A 22,766-nucleotide genomic window follows, 5' to 3' on the forward strand; every position below is an offset into this window, starting at 1 on the left:
AACTGACCATATGGGCTAGCAGTTAGAGTTTTTGGCTAACACCAGGGATCAGGATAAATTCTCATTGATCACTTCACTCTTTGCCTTTAAATATGTCTGCTTGTGTCTGTGTATGTGCGGATGGATATGTGTGTGTGTGTGTGTGTGCGAGTGTACACCTGTCCTTTTTTTCCCCTAAGGGAAGTCTTTCCGCTCCCGGGATTGGAATGACTCCTTACCCTCTCCCTAAAACCCACATCCTTTCATTTTTCCCTCTCCTTCCCTCTTTCCTGACGAAGCAACTGCCAGTTGCGAAAGCTCGTAATTCTGTATGTGTGTTTGTGTGTTTTGTTCATGTGCCTGTCTGCCGGCGCTTTCCCGCTTGGTAAGTCTTGGAATCTTTGTTTTTAATATATTTTTCCCATGTGGAAGTCTCTTTCTGTTTTATATATATATATATATATATATATATATATATTAGGAAGGGTGAGGGGAGGGTGGGGAAGTTCTGGATGCAGGCCCACCAAAGCTTGAGAAGCCAACTGAAAAGCTACTTGAACATAAAACCAGCAAAACCGGTGTGCAAATCACCGAAGGAGACTTACACCAGGCTTGCAACAGGCAAGATGACTCATGATCTTCATTAAGTAACTGCAAAAGCATCAGCCATTATGTTTTCAGGTTAGAGTGTGAGATGCCTGATGTACTACGAATCTTATTCTTTGCAAGATTTCAGACCAGTTCTATAGAACTTAGGCCTAAATGATATGGTGGCTGTAGAATATTGTCAGTGGACTATAGAGGAGATTGTGTGTGCTCCTTAATTAATGCTAAAAGTTCAGCTTTCCCAGTCTCCAAATATTTTAATTGTTTTCTGTCCATTTCTATACATCAGTTAGATTTCCTGTTTCAGTCAACAGAAACATAAATGACCATTAAACAAAACTCTGCATTCACAACAATGAAATGTTACCTGGCATTATTGTTTGGCATTACTTGTCAAATACTGCTCAGCATTTATTCACAGTGCAGTGTGTACGAAAGACAAATAACAATTCATTTATTCAGGTACCTTCTAAAATCAAATCCCATAGATGGACAGTTTCTTCTCGAATTTCTTTGCTATCCTGGGAATATAGTTTTGTGTGACAAAGGCCGTATATTTATGCTGAGACAATTTTCTCTGCATTGTTCCTAATATAGCAAATATTGATGTCTCATGATACATTATCTGTATCATTAATGGAATGTTTATTGTGTGCATTTAACTTATAATTTGGAGCAGATACCTGAATCCTCCTCCACATGGCTTCAATACCCTTCCTTCCATAATTTTCACATGATTGACTCAACTTCTGCTTATCAACATTTGTTTGCACCTACCATTGCCTCCTCTGTCCAACAATATCACACTTTTTTTGTTCTCATTGTCAGTAATACTAATTATGCTAGCAGCAATTTGTCATAGCTTCATGCAAAGGTATTTCCTATGATCATTTTTTGTGATCACTTTTCATGTTGATATATGAACCATGGACCTTGCCATTGGTGGGGAGGCTTGCGTGCCTCAGCAATACAGATAGCCATACCGTAGGTACAACCACAACGGAGGGGTATCTGTTGAGAGGCCAGACAAACGTGTGGTTCCTGAAGAGGGGCAGCAGCCTTTTCAGTAGTTGCAAGGGCAACAGTCTGGATGATTGACTGATCTGGCCTTATAACAATAACCGAAATGGCCTTGCTGTGCTGGTACTGCAAACGGCTGAAAGCAAGGGGGAAACTACGGCCGTAATTTTTCCCGAGGGCATGCAGCTTTACTGTATGATTAAATGATGATGGCGTCCTCTTGGGTAAAATATTCCGGAGGTAAAATAGTCCCCCATTCGGATCTCCGGGCGGGGACTACTCAAGGGGATGTCGTTATCAGGAAAAAGAAAACGCGTTCTACGGATCGGAGCGTGGAATGTCAGGTCCCTTAATCGGGCAGGTAGGTTAGAAAATTTAAAAAGGGAATGGACAGGTTAAAGTTAGATATAGCGGGAATTAGAGAAGTTCGGTGGCAAGAGGAACAAGACTTCTGGTCAGGTGACTACAGGGTTATAAACACAAAATCAAATAGGTGTAATGCAGGAGTAGGTTTAATAATGAATAGGAAAATAGGAATGCGGGTAAGCTACTACAAACAGCATAGTGAACGCATTATTGTGGCCAAGATAGATACGAAGCCCACACCTCCTACAGTAGTGCAAGTTTATATGCCAACTAGCTCTGCAGATGACGAAGAAATTGAAGAAATGTATGATGAAATAAAAGAAATTATCCAGATAGTGAAGGGAGATGAAAATTTAATAGTCATGGGTGACTGGAATTCGAGTGTAGGAAAAGGGAGAGAAGGAAACGTAGCAGGTGGATATGGATTGGGGCTAAGAAATGAAAGAGGAAGCCGCCTGGTAGAATTTTGCACAGAGCACAACTTAATCATACCTAACACTTGGTTCAAGAATCATAAAAGAAGACTGTATACATGCAAGAAGCCTCGAGATACTAACAGGTTTCAGATAGATTATATAATGGTAAGATAGAGATTTGGGAACCAGGTTTTAAATTGTAATACATTTCCAAGGGCAGATGTGGACTCTGACCACAATCTATTGGTTATGAACTGTAGATTAAAACTGAAGAAACTGCAAAAAGGTGGGAATTTAAGGAGATGGGACCTGGATAAACTGACTAAACCAGAGGTTGTACAGAGTTTCAGGGAGAGCATAAGGGAACAATTGACAGGAATGGGGGAAAGAAATACAGTAGAAGAAGAATGGGTAGCTTTGAGGGATGAAGTAGTGAAGGCAGCAGAGGATCAAGTAGGTAAAAAGATGAGGGCTAGTAGAAATCCTTGGGTAACAGAAGAAATATTGAATTTAATTGAAGAAAAGAGAAAATATAAAAATGCAGTAAATGAAGCAGGCAAAAAGGAATACAAACATCTCGAAAATGAGATCGACAGGAAGTGCAAAATGGCTAAGCAGTGATGGCTAGAGGACAAATATAAGGATGTAGAAGCTTATCTCACTAGGGGTAAGATAGATACTGCCTACAGAAAAATTAGAGAGACCTTTGGAGAAAAGAGAACCACTTGTATGAATATCAAGCGCTCAGATGGAAACCCAGTTCTAAGCAAAGAAGGAAAAGCAGAAAGGTGGAAGGAGTATATAAGGGGTCTGTACAAGGACGACGTACTTGAGGACAATATTATGGAAATGGAAGAGGTTGTAGATGAAGCTGAAATGGGAGATACGATACTGCATGAAGAGTTTGACAGAGCACTGAAAGACCTGAGTTGAAACAAGGCCCCCAGAGTAGACAACATTCCATTGAAACTACTGATGGCCTTGGGAGAGCCAGTCCTGACAAAACTCTACCATCTGGTGAGCAAGATGTATGAAACAGGCGAAATACCCTCAGACTTCAAGAAGAATATAATAATTCCAATCCCAAAGAAAGCAGGTGTTGACAGATGTCAAAATTACCGAACAATCAGTTTAATAAGCCACAGCTTGGATTCAGTTTGGATTCCGTGGAAATACTGGAACATGTGAGGCAATACTGACCTTACGACTTATCTTAGAAGAAAGATTAAGGAAAGGCAAACTTACATTTCTAGCCTCTGTGGACCTAGAGAAGGCTTTTGACAATGTTGACTGGAATACTCTCTTTCAAATTCGAAAGGTGGCAAGGGTAAAATACAGGGAGCGAAAGGCTATTTACAATTTGCACAGAAACCAGATGGCAGTTATAAGAGTCGAGGGACATGAAAGGAAAGCAGTGGTTGGGAAGGGAGTAAGACAGGGTTGTAGCCTCTCCCCGATGTTATTCAATCTGTATATTGAGCAAGCAGTAAAAGAAACAAAAGAAAAATTCGGAGTAGGTATTAATATCCATGGAGAAGAAATAAAAACTTTGTGGTTCGCCGATGACATTGTAATTCTGTCAGAGACAGCAAAGGACTTGGAAGAGCAGTTGAATGGAATGGACAGTGTCTTGAGAGGAGTATATAAGATGAACATCAACAAAAGCAAAACGAGGATAATGGAATGTAGTAGAATTAAGTCGGGTGATGCTGAGGGAATTAGATTAGGAAATGAGACACTTAAAGTAGTAAAGGAGTTTTGCTATTTGGGGAGCAAAATAACTGATGATGGTCGAAGTAGAGAGGATATAAAATGTAGACTGGCAATGGCAAGGAATGCGTTTCTGAAGAAGACAAATTTGTTAACATTGAGTATAGATTTAAATGTCACGACGTTGTTTCTGAAAGTATTTGTATGTGGTGTAGCCATGTATAGAAGTGAAACGTGGACGATAAATAGTTTGGACAAGAAGAGAATAGAAGCTTTCGAAATGTGGTGGTACAGAAGAATGCTAAAGATTAGATTGATAGATCACATAACTAATGAGGAGGTACTGAATAGGATTGGGGAAAAAGAAGTTTGTGGCACAACTTGACCAGAAGAAGGGATCGGTTGGTAGGACATGTTCTGAGGCATCAAGGGATCACCAATTTAGTATTGGAGGGCAGCGTGGAGGGTAAAAATCGTAGAGGGAGACCAAGAGATGAATACACAAAGCAGATTCAGAAGGATGTAGGTTGCAGTAGGTACTGGGAGATGAAGAAGCTTGCACAGGATGGAGCAGCATGGAGAGCTGCATCAAACCAGTCTCAGGGCTGAAGACCACAACAACGACAACAACATAGCAAGTTAAGAACACATAATGATGATGATGGTGCGTTTATAGGGACTAAACTACTTGGTCATCAGTCCCTCCATTTCATGAGAAAAATATGTAAAAAGGTAAAAAGCAAAAAAGGGGGGTACTTGGATGCTGCAACTATACAAGTAAGTCAAAGAGTTAGAAAAAGGGTGTGACAGTAGTTGTAACATGGTAGGTAAAAGAAAATAGAGACAACCCAGGCAGCATTTTGCACAAGAGGGGTCTCAAGGCACAACAAGGTGAGGGAGGAAGAAAGTAACATGCAGTCGCATGGAGGGTACTGGCTGCTGGGGGACGATATTGAAAGTAGAAGATTATTGTAGTTTAGTGTAAAATCCACTCTCCCACTGGAAATGCAACACTTTGGTAGTGGCGGACTCATCATCTGCAGGCATCTACGGTAGTGATGTTGACAAGCCGAGAGTGTGCCCGGATCGGTCAGCAGGGCCCACTCAGCAAGAACATGCACTTTTGTCAGTAGACTACTGCAGTTGCAGTGAAGAGAACCCTTCTGACGCAGAAGGAACTCATCAGTGAGTCTCATGCGGCTGCCGCGTTGTCGGCACAACATAATGGCATCTTTCTGAAAGACCTGGAAGGATGTATGCCACACGTTAGCAGAACTTTTAATAACTCTCAATTTGTTTTGGGTCATAATAGCCTGCCATTCCAGTCCCCAGAACCTCAAAAAGTTCTAATCTTATGTGACCACCTGGAATTCTAACGTCAAATTGATCTCCTGCCATTGCATCTTTAGCTAGATGCCTCTGTGGCTCGGTGTCTACATGAACTTCACTGTTCAAAAATGGCTCTGAGCACTATGGGACTTAACATCTTAGGTCATCAGTCCCTAGATCATAGAACTACTTACACCTAATGAACCTAAGGACATCACACACATCCATGCCCAAAGCAGGATTCGTATCTGCGACCATAGCGGTCGCGCGGCTCCAGACTGAAGCGCGTAGAACCGCTTGGCCACTCCGGCCGGTGAACTTCACTGTCTTTTCAGAGTTGTACGTGTCAACTAATAGGTCCTGGGTGCTGGCAACCAAAAGATTTTTAGGATAGCACAGGCATATGTCTTTTAAGCAACTCGTAGAATCGTTACAGATCTGAAAAAGTTTGCCATCGCAAGGGATTTGACATACTGCACAGCCTGAGATATGGCAACCAACTCTAGTGTATATACTGCAGGCATTCAGCAGAGAACACTTCTTGTGCCCCCTTGCATGTACTAAAGTGTAACCAATGCAATGACTTTCGATCTTTCTGTGTAAATGCATGCCAAATTAGAATAATCATAGAGCATCACAAACATTGAAACAGGTGACAGAGAAGGGTAGGACGAACTATGTGGTCTGTGCCCCACTAGGAGTGACTACGAAAACAAGAGCATTCAGCTTCTTCATGCAAGTTGCCTCAAGCTGGCAGACATAAGGCAGCCAAGTTAACGTGTTGTCAAATAAAATACCTAAGAACTGAAAAGTTTCAAGGACTTCAAGTAACTGGTCATCAAGATGAATTTCTGGGTGTGGGTGCACTGTCAGGAGTCAACAAAAATGCATAACTCATGATTTTGCAGGAGAAAATTTGTAGCTGTGATTCAGGGCCTGGTCATGGACCGTCCAGTCAGCCCCCTGAAGATGGCGTTTAGCAGTGCGCAGTGATGCAGAGGCATAGTAGAGGCAAAGATCATCCACATACAGTCACAGAGACTACTATGAGGCCCATTGCATTTATGATACCACAGCAAACAATGTTACACTCAGAATCGATCCCTGAGGGACTCCAGTTTCCTGCACATATTGGTCACTCCACGTCAAACCTATCTGAACCCAAAAAGTTGGAGAGATAGAAAATTCTGGATAAAAATGGTTAAATTGCCCCAGAAACCCCATTCATGCAGTTTAGACGGGATGTGACATTGCCAGGTGGTATTGTATGCTTTCTGTAGGTCAAAGGACGCAGTAATCAGATGTCAATGACACGTGAAAGCATTGTGTGCTGCAGATTCCACCAGCGGTTCACCATTCCTTCGAATAGGTTACACAGCCCATTCATGAGAGAGACTGGCCGGAAGATAGTTAAAATATGCAGGTCCTTTCTAAGTTTCAGAAAAGGAATAATAATACCTTCCTTCCATTGAGAGGGAGATTCTCCAAATATGACGAGGGGTAAGATACTTGGACTCTAAACTTTGAGATCAGTAGTTGATTATGCTCCATGGGTCACACTGATATGTGCTACAGCTGCATTGTTGGGTAGGCAGATGTCCAATTCTGAAAGGAGGGGTCCCAGTACTCAGCCTCTGCGAGATAGTGCCACTGCCCCACAGAGGATTATGGGCATTAAGTCCCCCAGTAAGAGGAATGGGGAAGGAGCTCTTCAACTAACTAACAATTCGTGATATTGGAAAGGTTGTAACACCGGAAATGCATATCCTCCTATTTCCATCTACTGTACTATAATTTTTTTTCTTATTTTGTCACCTGAAGATATGGCATTTCTGTCTCTTTATATATTGCAATTGTTTTACTGTTTATATATATATATATATATATATATATATATATATATAAAAACAAAGATTCCAAGACTTACCAAGCGGGAAAGCGCCGGCAGACAGGCACATGAACAAAACACACACACAGAATTACTAGCTTTCGCAACCGATGGTTGCTTCTTCAGGAAGGAGAGGGAAAGACGAAAGGATGTGGGTTTTAAGGGAGAGGGTAAGGAGTCATTCCAATCCCGGGAGCGGAAAGACTTCCCTTAGGGGAAAAAAAGGACAGGTGTACACTCGCACACACACACACACACACACACACACACATATCCATCCGCACATACACAGACACAAGCAGACATATTTAAAGGCAAAGAGTAAGGGCAGAGATGTCAGTCGAGGCGGAAGTGCAGAGGCAAAGAAGTTGTTGAAAGACAGGTGAGGTATGAGCGGCGGCAACTTGAAATTAGCGGAGGTTGAGGCCTGGCGGATATCGAGAAGAGAGGATATACTGAAGGGCGAGTTCCCATCTCCGGAGTTCGGACAGGTTGGTGTTGGTGGGAAGTATCCAGATAACTCGGACGGTGTAACACTGTGCCAAGATGTGCTGGCCGTGCATCAAGGCATGTTTAGCCACAGGGTGATCCTCATTACCAACAAACACTGTCTGCCTGTGTCCATTCATGCGAATGGACAGTTTGTTGCTGGTCATTCCCACATAGAAAGTGTCACAGTGCAGGCAGGTCAGTTGGTAAATCACGTGGGTGCTTTCACACGTGGCTCTCCCTTTGATCGTGTACACCTTCCGGGTTACAGGACTGGAGTAGGTGGTGGTGGGAGGGTGCATAGGACAGGTTTTACACCGGGGGCGGTTGCAAGGGTAGGAGCCAGAGGGTAGGGAAGGTGGTTTGGGGATTTCATAGGGATGAACCAAGAGGTTACGAAGGTTAGGTGGACGGCGGAAAGACACTCTTGGTGGAGTGGGGAGGATTTCATGAAGGATGGATCTCATTTCGGGGCAGGATTTTAGGAAGTCGTATCCCTGCTGGAGAGCCACAGTCAAGGTCTGATCCAGTCCCGGGAAGTATTCTGTCACAAGTGGGGCACTTTTGGGGTTCTTCTGTGAGAGGTTCTGGGTTTGAGGGGATGAGGAAGTGGCTCTGGTTATCTGCTTCTGTACCAGGTTGGGAGGGTAGTTGCGGGATGCGAAAGCTGTTTTCAGGTTGTTGGTGTAATGGTCGAGGGATTCAGGACTGGAGCAGATTCGTTTGCCACGAAGGCCTAGGCTGTAGGGAAGGGACCGTTTCATATGGAATGGGTGGCAGCTGTCATAATGGAGGTACTGTTGCTTGTTGGTGGGTTTGATGTGGACGGATGTGTGCAGCTGGCCATTGGAAAGATGGAGGTCAACGTCTAGGAAAGTGGCATGGGATTTGGAGTAGGACCAGGTGAATATGATGGAACCAAAGGAGTTGAGGTTGGAGAGGAAATTCTGGAGTTGTTCTTCACTGTGAGTCCAGATCATGAAGATGTCATCAATAAATCTGTACCAAACTTTGGGTTGGCAGCCTTGGGTAACCAAGAAGGCTTCCTCTAAGCGACCCATAAATAGGTTGGCATACGAGGGGGCCATCCTGGTACCCATGGCTGTTCCCTTTAATTGTTGGTATGTCTGGCCTTCAAAAGTGAAGAAGTTGTGGGTCAGGATGAAGCTGGCTAAGGTGACGAGGAAAGAGGTTTTAGGTAGGGTGGCAGGTGATCGGCGTGAAAGGAAGTGCTCCATTGCAGCGAGGCCCTGGACGTGCGGGATATTTGTGTATAGGAAAGTGGCATCGATGGTTACAAGGATGGTTTCCGGGGGTAACAGACTGGGTACGGATTCCAGGCGTTCGAGAAAGTGGTTGGTGTCTTTGATGAAGGATGGGAGATTGCATGTAATGGGTTGAAGGTGTTGATCTACGTAGGCAGAGATACGTTCTGTGGGGGCTTGCTAACCAGCTACAATGGGGCGGCCAGGATGTTTGGGTTTGTGAATTTTAGGAAGTAGGTAGAAGGTAGGAGTGCGAGGTGTCGGTGGGGTCAGGAGTTTGATGGAGTCAGGTGAAAGGTTTTGTAGGGGGCCTAAGGTTCTGAGGATTCCTTGAAGCTCCGCCTGGACATCAGGAATGGGATTACCTTGGCAACCTTTGTATGTAGAGTTGTCTGGAAGCTGACGCAGTCCCTCAGCCACATACTCCCGACGATCAAGTACCACGGTCGTGGAACCCTTGTCAGCCGGAAGAATGATGATGGATCGGTCAGCTTTCAGATCACGGATAGCCTGGGCTTCGGCTGTGGTGATGTTGGGAGTAGGATTAAGGTTTTTCAAGAAAGATTGAGAGGCAAGGCTGGAAGTGAGAAATTACTGGAAGGTTTGGAGAAGGTGATTTTGAGGAAGAGGAGGTGGGTCCCGCTGTGATGGAGGACGGAAATGTTGCAGGAATCCCTCGACCATTACACCAACAACCTGAAAACAGCTTTCGCATCCCGCAACTACCCTCCCAACCTGGTACAGAAGCAGATAACCAGAGCCACTTCCTCATCCCCTCAAACCCAGAACCTCTCACAGAAGAACCCCAAAAGTGCCCCACTTGTGACAGAATACTTCCCGGGACTGGATCAGACCTTGAATGTGGCTCTCCAGCAGGGATACGACTTCCTAAAATCCTGCCTCGAAATGAGATCCATCCTTCATGAAATCCTCCCCACTCCACCAAGAGTGTCTTTCCGCCGTCCACCTAACCTTCGTAACCTCTTGGTTCATCCCTATGAAATCCCCAAACCACCTTCCCTACCCTCTGGCTCCTACCCTTGCAACCGCCCCCGGTGTAAAACCTGTCCTATGCACCCTCCCACCACCACCTACTCCAGTCCTGTAACCCGGAAGGTGTACACGATCAAAGGGAGAGCCACGTGTGAAAGCACCCACATGATTTACCAACTGACCTGCCTGCACTGTGACGCTTTCTATGTGGGAATGACCAGCAACAAACTGTCCATTCGCATGAATGGACACAGGCAGACAGTGTTTGTTGGTAATGAGGATCACCCTGTGGCTAAACATGCCTTGATGCACGGCCAGCACATCTTGGCACAGTGTTACACCGTCCGAGTTATCTGGATACTTCCCACCAACACCAACCTATCCGAACTCCGGAGATGGGAACTCGCCCTTCAGTATATCCTCTCTTCTCGATATCCGCCAGGCCTCAACCTCCGCTAATTTCAAGTTGCCGCCGCTCATACCTCACCTGTCTTTCAACAACTTCTTTGCCTCTGCACTTCCGCCTCGACTGACATCTCTGCCCTTACTCTTTGCCTTTAAATATGTCTGCTTGTGTCTGTGTATGTGCGGATGGATATGTGTGTGTGTGTGTGTGTGTGTGTGTGTGTGTGTGTGCGAGTGTACACCTGTCGTTTTTTTTCCCCCTAAGGGAAGTCTTTCCGCTCCCGGGATTGGAATGACTCCTTACCCTCTCCCTTAAAACCCACATCCTTTCGTCTTTCCCTCTCCTTCCTGAAGAAGCAACCATCGGTTGCGAAAGCTAGTAATTCTGTGTGTGTGTTTGTGTGTTTTGTTCATGTGCCTGTCTGCCAGCGCTTTCCCGCTTGGTAAGTCTTGGAATCTTTGTTTTTAATATATATATGCATGCCTAGGGAAAACTATGCTATCGAACGAATACATCGATAGGTCGCGTGGTGAACCAAAGTGTTTAGGATCTTTGGTAGTGTTAACTCGGTCGCGTGGAGTGCGGGCAGAGGGGAGTCTGGAGTGCAGTGGAGCAGGTGCGTTGTGTGACGCTCCCATGAGTTGCCGCACTTTCGGGGTTTGGCAGCATGTAATTGCACTCGAATTGCTGTTAGTTTCTGACACGGTGTCGCGGATGGGAAGCATTAGCTGGCGCACATCAGGAGCCCATTTCACCTGGTGACCGTGTCGAGAAGGAGGCGCGCCAACATCCAGCTTCTGCAACAGCGATGGCCGACAATGAGTGACTGTCGCCACCTCCTCGATCGACGGCTTCAAAACTTCAATCAACCAACAAGGAAGACTGGAAGCACGTAAAGTTTTACAACTGTATGGCAGACCTCAGATTTTAAAATGGTTGCATCACAAAATTACAGCAACTTAGCATGAACCTTTGTTGCTCATTGTCCCAATTGCATTACCAAGCAGGGTCCCTTCCTTTTCCAAAATGAACCCGAGTGTCGTTGAAATTCAGATGCCAGCATTAAAGTAATATCATTCCATTTCACTGCTTTAATTTCAAAGTTCAGTTAAGGTATTCATAGCTGGCTGCAATATTTAGATTACACAAGCACAAATTAAGAGTGTGAGTTTTGTTAGCATATTTTAGCTAACCTGTGACTGCAGCTCAGCTTGGCATGTAGTAAATGTTACTATTGTTAATTGTCCAGAATCATTTAATTCAAGTTCAAAGTTAAATCTCTTATTTCTGAATTGTGTAGATTCAAGTAGCTTTTGAAATGATTGTTGAGGTAGCCCAAGTCTAATCTAATTTTACTGAATTTCGTAGCGATTCAGAAACAAATTTCACTATTAATTTCAGTCACTAAATTAACTTTCAATTTTCCGGTTTTATTAATTCTTTTGCTAAATTAAGTCAGTGTGTAGCGAAATTTATTATTTCTGACAAACTTTCAGTTTTCACACAACACGTGTCAACCTTCAGTTGCCACGCTTTTTGTGCTAATTATATGTGCAATAACCTTTCTTTTTCAGTTATTATAGTAGTTGTCCATAGGACTGGCGACCATAATTTTCCCCAAATCTCAAATATCTAATTAACCCCAATTAATTGTTAATGTGATGACCGCACATTTACTTTCTTTATTAATTTTACCCTTTTCTCAAAAGTAATTCCCAGCAATTTCATTTGCATTTTTCCTTTCATTTAAATGTAACCCTTCCCTCCCTCTTTACCGACTGATTAACTTCGGTGACGATCACTTTCCCCAAATTCCCATTAGGTACACGTGGTTTAATTTTTCACTGTCAGTAAGGTCGAGATAAGTGACGGGGAGGTTACAAAGTCCATCCGGAGGCTGATAGACATTACATATTGTGATCAGAACTGACAGGTAGACACTAACAGCCATGCCTTTAGTGCAGTGGTAAGGGGCAACTGTTCACTGGAAGTGTCAAAAGCGTATGAGGGTACAGACCCCACTAAATGCTCTCCTGACATTAATGCAATTGGTACAGTAGGAATTGCTGTTTTCCTGAGTGGGCAAGTATGTTGCTGTAAACTTTGTATTCTGAAGTGCTACGCCAATTAAATGCCATTACATGATGGAGTTGGGTCAGATGGTGACGGTAGCCATGACAGTTGAATTGAAGAAGCTGAAGTCAGGTCTGAGAAAGTGGCAAATGGAAAATTTGGGTGTAATTACTTCATGACCAGGTCATATTCCACCTGGTTGTGTGATCCATCATCAGTGTACATAGACTCACCCTCTTCAGGGTTTGGGAGCAGAACACCCAAAGCCACAGAAAGTAGTTTATCTTTCTTCTTATCCTTGTGAGACTTAGATTTCCATGAAGATTTCCCCATGTTATCTTCTGGGAGCGAAAAAGGATTGTATTTTTCTTCAGCCCACAGCCTGTGGCTGCTGGTCCTTGTCTTGACAGGTGTCCTCATTCCTGATGAAGTCAGAGGATGGCTAGACACCCTGACCACAAGTATGGTGTGGGAACCACTGGTGGTGTACATGTATGGGGCAAGGGGGCTGACATTCCCTCCCCGACTGTAGGATAGGCCCTGGAATATGACCAGTGCCAGGAGGTGTTGTGTGAGACCTTTTCATTGCGTGAGGTATGGACTGTGACAACAGTCGCAAAATTTGAGACCTTATCAGTCAGATGAAGCCTTTCAAACTTTTTCTTTGTATCTTGATAATACAGGTGATCAAGGATTTATACCCTTGAATTTTCTTTCCCTCTTGAACTCTGGGACATTGTGGTGAATCAGGAGGATGTGGCTCCATACAGTTTACACATTGAGGGGGTTGGTCATAAGGACTGCCCACGTGGACACCCGTCCACATGCACTACAGACAGCCTCATTAGGATAGGCCTGTGAACAAAACTTTGGCACTTAAAACATCTCATCAGAGGAAAAATAAAGCCTGACATCACACCTATAAGCCATGAGCTTAACTTTCTCATGTAAGACATTGCCTTCAAAGGCAAGGATGAAAGCCTCATTATCTTTAGGACCCTTCTGGATGCAGCAAACAAAATAGACTCCACACCATGCCAGATTAATATGCAGCTCTTCAGCAGTTTGTAGTATTAAGTACAGATGCAAGATAACACCTTGAATGCTACCTAGCTTGTTATGAGGAGAAATGATGATTGGTATATCATAGGCCTGATGTGTCCATGATCAGTTGGCGTGTGATGTTATGAACAGCAAAGATCCATTTCTCATCTACTCTGTTGCAGTAACCCCCCCCCCCCCCCTCTCCACAAAAAAAAGAAAAAGAAAAGAAAAACACACACACACACACACACACAACATGATCTCCAATATTTTCAATGAAAAACAGTGCCTTTGTTGCTTTGTTGTGGTGAAAGATTCACTGTCAGTTTGGGAACAAACCAAGAGCTTGGCAAACTGTCCACTTTTATTTCTTCTTATCTGGCTCTCATCTTGAGGCAGAGACTAAGATAGAAATGCCTTAGGATTGTAAACCTCTGCATTAAAATCACTATTCCTGGCTGCTGAGATGGCTGCAATGGTTTGGACATCATAAAGTTTGATCCACTTCACTGCAGATCACCCATCCCAATGCCACTCACCCTGATCGGAGCTCTTCCCTTGGGCACCACCCTGCCAAGGCAAAGGGCACCTTCCAGAAGTACCAATTGTCCAGAGTTGTGGTAACCCCAATTGGATAGGTACCTACTCCTTGGCTGACATGGGGAGGTTACACCTCAGGCATCGGCAGGGTGACACCTGCGTTGCCAGGGGGGACTACCACTGAGAGGGTACGTGACAACTCCACCATAACAGAGTGGCTACAGTGGCAGAATCTGTGTGCAAAGATAGATCCACTCAATTGATAGGTACAAAAAATAAACAGTGCACAGTGGAGCGTTATTGCACCACAGTAAGGTGTCCTTCCCCCAAATGGCTTGCATTTCTGTAAAATTTGAAAAGTCGAGGTCAAACCCAAAAAAGATAGCAAAATTTTAAAAGCCAGAAAAGGTAAGAGAAATAGTGTAAAAAAATGAAACAAAAATCTTCAGAAGTAAAAAAGAATAGGCAAAATATCCAGGTAAAAACATGACCAAATAAAAAGACTCCTATTAGTTGCCTCTTACAACTGGCAAGGAGTGACCATGGGTTTGTTTATCCCCTGACACAGCAGGGGGAAACAAAACATTTTACTTTGAATCAGAACACGACTGTACCTAATTATGTGATGAAGTTCATTCCTGCTCGGGTTTCACTTCACCTTGCGAGTAATAAATAATAATAATAACAATAATAATAATAATAATAATAATAATAACCATGACTATACGGTATTAGAGTGTTGTCCATCTTATTAACATTGTGTTAAGTGTTTCTCCTGTTTGGAAGCATTTATTTCCATTCTCTTCTTTCAAAGCGTCACTCATAAGAGTTAAAAATAACTGCACTTGTTTTTAACTTTTATGTCTGCAGGCTAAATGTTTACCTTACACATATCTTTATAAAATTTCCCTGTCCTCTGATCAGTGAAATTAATATGCACTCTGTTCTGGTTCACTTGCTCTATGTAGCTAAGCACTACTAAGATACCATCAAAATTTTAAACTGCCTACTCTGTTGTCTTATTCCTGTGACTTATGTTTCAAACTGATATAATGTTTATATTGTCGATTTGAACAAAGCCCACATAAAAATCTTAAAACAGATATGCAATATCTGCTGTTTGAAACTGAAGCTTTCTTATTCTTTGTTTTACCTGTTGGGGTCATTGCAAAAATGAAATTTTACTGTCTAGCCTTCTTCTAGAATTAATGTCATACTGTCAACTGTCAATCACTAAATGTTAACATGTACACAATCAAACATACATGATCAAAGCTATTTCAGCCAGTACGTGTCTGCTATAGTTCGATTCTTTTATCTTGGCAGCTCGCGCATGTCCGCCTGGACGTGGGAGATTGCTGCGTTGCCAGTTGCACACGACGCACACGTCAAGAGAAGCGGCGCTATAGTATAGGATAGTTTGCAAACTTACGTTTAGGGGGAAGCGCACAGTTCATGAAGTAAAGCCACCATGGCTGCATTAACCCTTTCCCTGCTACAAAGACGTGCTCCCCGCATTCTGCGCTGTGCGTGATTTCGTCGCCACTGCACTGCTCGCCTGTGCAGACACATGGTGTTCCGACTGCTTTGACACACTTATCATTTGATTTCACAAAAACTATTTGGCCCAAAAATTTGATTTTTACACATCTTCTAGACTGATACCTTCCTCCCATAAATGACTTAATTTTGTTTCAATTCTTAACACGGTTATTATGCAGCATTGAATGTAGTAAGCCATTGCAGAGTTTGCTGAGGTCAAAGTCCATAGCGTATACTCTTCAAAATTTCATGCAATGGTTTACTACATTTAATGCTGCATAATACCTGCGCTGAACATCGAAACAAAAGTAAGTCATTTATGGGGGGAAGGTATCAGTCAAGAAGATGAGTAAAACTCAAATTTTTGGACCAAATAGCTTTTGTTAAATTGAATGACAAGTGTGTCAAAATTGGAACACTATGTGTCTGCTCAGGCGAGCAGTGCAGTGATGACAAAATCGCGCACAGCGCGGAATGCAGGACGCACGTCTCTGTAGCAGCGAAAGGGTTAATGAAGAGACAAAGCACTAGAAATTTCAAAAATTTACATTCAAATGAATAAAATCCATGAAGTAAGACACTTCGATATTGTTTTTAGATAAAGAAAATATTAAGCACCGCACAAGGTTTGAACTCATAACCTTTCGCTTAGCAGCCCAACACCATAACCATTGCGCTAATGCAGTTCGTCCAGCAGTAAAACTCCTTGATGACTCTGAAACGTCACGCAAAATACTGACAAACGCTGTTGGTATGACTATGAATTACTCACACTTCATTGAAGTACAATAGGAAATAAACAATTACCGCTGTTCTTTATTGCAAAAAAGCGATTCGTGAGATTGATACAAACACCTTTCCTTGCTATCGCCTGAATTAGGAGGCTTATTGCTTGTTTGGTTTAATTAATTAATAGAATATGAAGCAGTTGGTATAAAGAATGCTTTTTCCAAACTTTCTACAAAAGAAATTCTGCTATCAAGACATTGCTTTTGTTCTATTACTTTATTTATGACTGAACATTTCTAAAACTGAAGACACTCGTCCGTGCACTGCACTGCAGTCGAGCTCTGGCAACGTCGTTCTCTGTTCTCTGTTCACTGGCTGACTGTGTTTTGTGACATCAGATGCGCAGAACGAACCTAAACTCAGCCGCCGTCATAAATGATGCGCACTATAGCACTGAACACCTCTCCTCCCTCCCACCCCACCCCGTGGATGCCACCAACCTCTCCACGTCTTACCTCCACCCCCACCCCCCATCCTTTCTTGCTGACCCTACCTTCAATAGATTGTCTTCTCATCTTCTCTTCTCTCCTGTGTCTCCTCCCTCTTCCCCGCCAACATACGATGTTAAACACTCCTCTCCCCGCTCTCAACTGGAACCAGCACCATTAAGAGTATCCCTTCCCTGCCAACCTTTATGTGCAGCAACATACTTATCACCTCCTACTATACCACCCATGACCATTCTTTTTCAGCTAATGTTTGTAAACATGCCTCATGTTTTGAATGTAGGTTCACAATGTTTCACAGACAGCTTAGGGCATTCTTTCACTTTCCTCTCAAACATCAGTGACATGCTATTTATCGATTTCTGTTATAGAATGTTAAACTGAAAGACTACCTAATAACTTTGTCTGTTACATAATACAAGCAGACTGAAAATGTCTCAAAGAATTTTGTGTTAATTCTGAATTTCATTTTTGTGTTTCCTGCATCACTGGCTTATAATTACTGCACTTTGAAGCATACAATTATCAAGGAGCTTTCACATTCTTTTATTTTGATTTTGTGTTGATTTTATGACTTCAGAGTCAAATTCTTCAAATATTTTCTTGTGATGTTTTGTTAATAAAGACTTAGCATGATCTTGATTTATATATGTACTTGACTAACCTTTTGTTAATTCTAGAACCTGATAAAGACATACTGAGGAAAGCACTGTGTTCTCACATGGCTTTATTGAACTACTTTGTGTTAAACTCTTTCCTTTGTATGTTGTTTTGGGGGCGCAATCTCTTGTGCTACATGAGTAATATGATCTAAATGTTATGCCAATGGATTTTAGGCCAATTATTTAACGTGCTTTGATGAGATGCTTAACTTTTGGTGTACTGGCAAATTAATAGCAGGTGTTGGAGTGACTGTCTGAAACCAGGCCTTGTCTATAGCAACACTTAAGTAGAGTAACTTTTCACTCATGTAACTGCACATTTTCCTTCTTTTGCCTAGTTGGAATTAGCAATTTTTCATGTGCTTTAGTGGCAAAAGGAACTTAGAGTGGTATTGAATTAATGGATGGGTCTGATTCAGGTTAAAGATTCTAGGAATTCATGTTGAGGTTTCTTACTTTACACTAATTGTATACAGAGGAACTTTCAGAACTGATTAGTATTTTACAAACCACATTTGATGATTATCTCTGTCATAAATATTGCACTATTTTATAGGTTTAATTATTTACTACTCCATTCTGTATCAATTTAAGTGAGAAATTGCTTGTGATTAATGATGCACCCAAGTAAAGTGGAGGATAAATTACTGTGGTTGTCCATTAGTATCTATGTAACCCCTGAATTAACGATATGGACTGATCAATTTGAAGATGAGGAAATGCAATACTTTTTACAGTGAGTAGGTATATTATTTCCTTTTCTTCCATATGATGTCTGTTTGGAGTTTTGCAGAATACTAACTTGTTATGTTTCCACTTATTGTTTGTTTTTTTTTTTTTTTGTCTCCTTATTTGTATTGACATTTTCATAGAGGATGAAATGCTACATTGTTAATATTGTGTAAAGCATATATTTGACAGATTATTCTAGTTCTGAATTGTCACACATAAAAATAAAATCCTGGTAACAGTCTTTTTGGCAAACCTTGATACTACAGCTACGTTTAAGTCCCTCCCACATACACTAAATGCTAGCAATTGTAATAGAGACCTCCAAGAGTTTTAAGATCCCATCCGGGCAACCTGCCTTCCTGATGAAGTGTGTTACACCCTCCGTAACCAATATAAGGCATCACTTCTTACTGAAGAGGTAAGGATGTGCAGGGTTGCCCATTAAATTAGAGGTTTTTAGGAATTTATACATAATTTTATTTCAAACGTCATTTTTTGTAGAGCTTTTCAAGTACTTCACCATGTTACTGCACACAACATCATGCCACTGTTCCTGTGAATCTTCTGAATAAGCTGGCTTATGCACAGTACACACACCACCGTTTTAACCCTAACGGAACATGAGAGGTGCATAAAGTGTGTGGTTGCTAGGAGGTCTTGGGGTGCAGACAACAGCTACATCTCTGTCCTACTTCCTGACTTTTATTCAGAGCAAACACTCTCTCATGCTGCAGACTTCAGCAGGAAAATGGCTCCCACTGTCTGTCCTTGGCTGGGTGCACCAGAACTTGCCACCAGCCATGCAAACATTAACCACCACCTCTCCCATTCCCTATTACTCCAGAGCTGGCAGTCAACCTCTACCTCTGTCTCTGCCTCCAGGGCATGTCCCTCCTGTATTCCATTACTGACAATATATCCCAAGTTTTCATTAATTAATTCCTTTTATTTTGCCACCTCCCTTCTGACACTCAACAATCGCAATCCACATCCTGTACAGCTGATATGGCAAGTAAATGGAGAACTTTTTATTCAAGAATAACAGCTGATAATATAGAAAGATACTAGCTGTCACTAGGGGAGGCATCCTTAAATAAGACATAAATCTGTATTCCACATGAAAGTTGGTTGAACACCAGAGTGCATAATGCATGGTCCTACTGGACATGGTGTGACCTTCCACAGATGTTTGGAGCTGACTTAGTATCAATTATAAGGACACCTACAGCTTAATATGGACTCTGAACCATTACACAACTTATGTTTCATACATCAGATCATCATGAGAGGTGAGAAAAAAAGCAATGACAAAAAATCCCTGGATCAACTGAGGATTGGACCTCAAATCTCTGAATTAGCAGTGTAGCACTTCTGCAGTTAACCACAAAACCTCATTATTTGAGCAGATTAATGCAAAAGTCAGTTGTTAAGATGTGATATAGATTAATATGCCACTTCATTTCCACAAAATATGACATTTTTCTTAATATGACGCAATTAGTATTTTTAACATTAAAACATTTTCAACATAATTTACTACAAGAGTAAAAAATATTCTTTTACATTTATTACAAATTACTAATGCAAGTATAGCACTAGATAAAATCAAGTTTCCAGGTTACTTTTACTAATGTAAAAAAAAGGAATAATATGACCAATTCTTTCATATAATTTGTGAATATGTGAACCATTGTGCTAAGAAACTGTAAAATACACTTTGATAGACACATACCTTTTGCAACAATGGCTATACTCAAATTCAGCTGAGAGTATCACGCTGACTACATGGACTATCAAGGGCAGATGCAGGATACGACTCCTCACTTATGGTAGACAATGCCTTGCGATCCTTTGGAGGTAGTTTCTTGTGACCAAGGGAAGCCACTACCGTGTGTGGTTGTTCACCATTCCCTAATGATGTAAAGTCTGATACAAATGGTAGCAGATGTGGGCTCAGTGGCGATGTCATTCTCTGATACTGATGAAATCCAGGCTCTGATGTACCGTCCTGCAATTTTTTACACATACCATTAAAAAAAAATTTATTGGAACAAGTAGATACTAATCACTGTAATGTAATGTATGATGATGATGATGATGATGATGATGGACTGTCCAGCTTATTATAAAATGGCATTTAAAGAACGGCATACGATCAGTTGTGAAATTATGTGATGCAATACCACTCATTTCTTTTCCATCACACATACACAAATTCTGAACAACTGTGCTATAAGAATCTACCTACATCATTTTACCCAGGGATGAGGTCATTTTCCTCAGAAGCGACACATCAGTGGGTGATACCCCACATTCCTCAATAAATTAATTTTATCACATAAGTAACACATTGAGCACCCCCACCCCTCCATCCCTCCCCTCCCTCATACATTAGTTGCCTTTTCTTGGGCTCTTGGTAAGACATTTAAAAAATCTAAATCTAGTGATCTTGGGAACACATTGTTTTCACCACTAATTATGATACACACTGTGTGCAAATTCTGCATTAGGGGCACCTATGGTGCCCCTCTCTGCTTGACACCCTAGTGAGCCCCTTGTCTCACTTGGGTCTGTTTTTACCTGATATTGTCCACTATTACATCTAATAACAAAATTTTATATATAATAATTATTGCACATATGTTCCAATGAGGAGATCACCAGTTAAGTTCAGGCAAGTCAAGCCATTAGGCAGAACTCATTTTATGAAATATGAGAAGAATGCAAGAATCAGATTCAAAACACATGAGTACAGGAAGATTACGGTGAGAACACAATTTAAAATGTTAAGACTAGATTTGTGATTTTAATGTAGTTAAGTCAAAAGTGTGTTGACTGAGAAAATCAGTACCTGATTAAATGTTTGTTGGCAGGAAATATGCAAGATGATGGACAAAATCAGAAAATAAATTACAGTTTATGAGTTTATAAGGGAAATATAGAAAATTCTAAATGGGAGATTCTGTGAAGACCAGTGGACTTAGTATCAAAATGCAAAGACTGACTGTTAGCTCTACCTGACACTTTCATACTATGGCAATTGAGATTCATATTTACTACATATGAAGGGAATGAGTGTAGATGGATAGAATAAGGTACAATCGTGTTTCACATCAATTGATAACAGTTAGGAAGCAGTATTATAATGAATACTTAATAGCCTTCTGTTATCTATGTAATTCATTTATCAATGTTATGTGGTGCTATCATAATATCTGTGATTGCATACAATGTAGTATAGTTCCTGCTACAAAGGGAGAACATATATAAAGCTACATAAATGTAAATAAATTAATAAATAAAATTATTTTTTGTGTAGTCTCAACAGCCACTCATGTGAACTGATAATTTAGTAATTGCCAAATTAAGGTATCTTGTCATTGGTAATTAAAAATGATGTATTCTCTTGAGCAGCTCTTCCTTCTATATCATACATTCAATATCTGTTAAGCAGTAACATGCAGTGGTGATTTTTTAAATAGTGTTAACATATAATGAGATTATTCAGTTTCATAGAGAAAGTGACACACACATGCCCTAAAAATTAAAACAGACAGTCACAAACTTCCTTTCATGTCAGAAAGTAACATTTATCTTTGCTGGGTTCAATAAGCAATTAACACTGCTGTACAGTTCACACGAATAGCACATTTAATTTGCCTGAGCTTTCTCACCGCTGTGTTATAACGGCTTGCAAGGGCAACCTCCGAGTTATGAGTATCTCCTTCCACAGGTTGAAACACACACAATAAAGTCCATGTAGGAACCAGGAACTTTACAAGCATTAAAAGTGATGCAACCATTGAATAGAATATCTGTCTGTGAGCAAACAATGCACTGCAGCCTTCAGCTTCGGTACCAACTGAAACAGAAAGAAGAACAAGAAAAGTACTTATAATAGAATTCTTAATAAATTTTGTTGTATTAATAATAAAATATATTTTTAACATATTTCAACATGTGTTTCAATTTATTTAGCAAATAATTACAGTAAACTTAATCAATCTTACCTTTAATGTCTTACAGATTTCAGACCACTGTAATATAACCTAGCATGTGACATTGACTTTATCTTTATGACTACATCTGTGACCTGATACTTACCAAATCGCATAACAGCATCGTGGGTAACAGTAAGCAGAGCAGAAAACTCATACACAACAATTATACTCCATAAATCTCGCTTTTGTGTGCCCTTGAATGAGGCAAGAGAAGATATTCCATCAGCACGTCTGGTAACATATAGTGCTACACCAACAAATAGTTGCACCATTAGTAAGTCCGCAGATGACAACATTACATAGTAAGGTCCTGCAAAAAACAAATAACTTTTTAGTTCGAATCATGGAGAATGGGATATTGAATTTATATTATAACAGTATATACTAAACTATAAGTAATACAATTCATGTAGAAGCATATATTTAAATATGAAAAATGTGAGCTATCACTAAATTGGCACAAAAACTTC

At 41.3% G+C, this 22,766-nt stretch overlaps 1 protein-coding gene across 2 annotated transcripts in view; it reads right to left on the bottom strand.

Moving 5' to 3' along the window:
- Positions 1 to 22,766, bottom strand: part of LOC126282066 (uncharacterized) — a 108,677-nt gene that overhangs the window by 34,214 nt on the left and 51,697 nt on the right. For both annotated transcript variants that reach the window (XR_007551322.1, XM_049981510.1), the window contains exons 3-5: positions 22,400 to 22,606; positions 21,970 to 22,157; positions 20,028 to 20,303 (exon numbers count right to left, since the gene is read on the bottom strand). Coding sequence is in view for 1 of the 2 variants with exons in the window: in XM_049981510.1 (XP_049837467.1) it covers positions 20,055 to 20,303; positions 21,970 to 22,157; positions 22,400 to 22,606 (644 nt within the window). In the remaining variant the exon portion in view is untranslated. The remainder of the gene's footprint in view (positions 1 to 20,027; positions 20,304 to 21,969; positions 22,158 to 22,399; positions 22,607 to 22,766) is intronic.

The sequence above is a fragment of the Schistocerca gregaria genome, chromosome 7 (assembly GCF_023897955.1).
Source record: "Schistocerca gregaria isolate iqSchGreg1 chromosome 7, iqSchGreg1.2, whole genome shotgun sequence".
Taxonomy (NCBI): domain Eukaryota; kingdom Metazoa; phylum Arthropoda; class Insecta; order Orthoptera; family Acrididae; genus Schistocerca; species Schistocerca gregaria.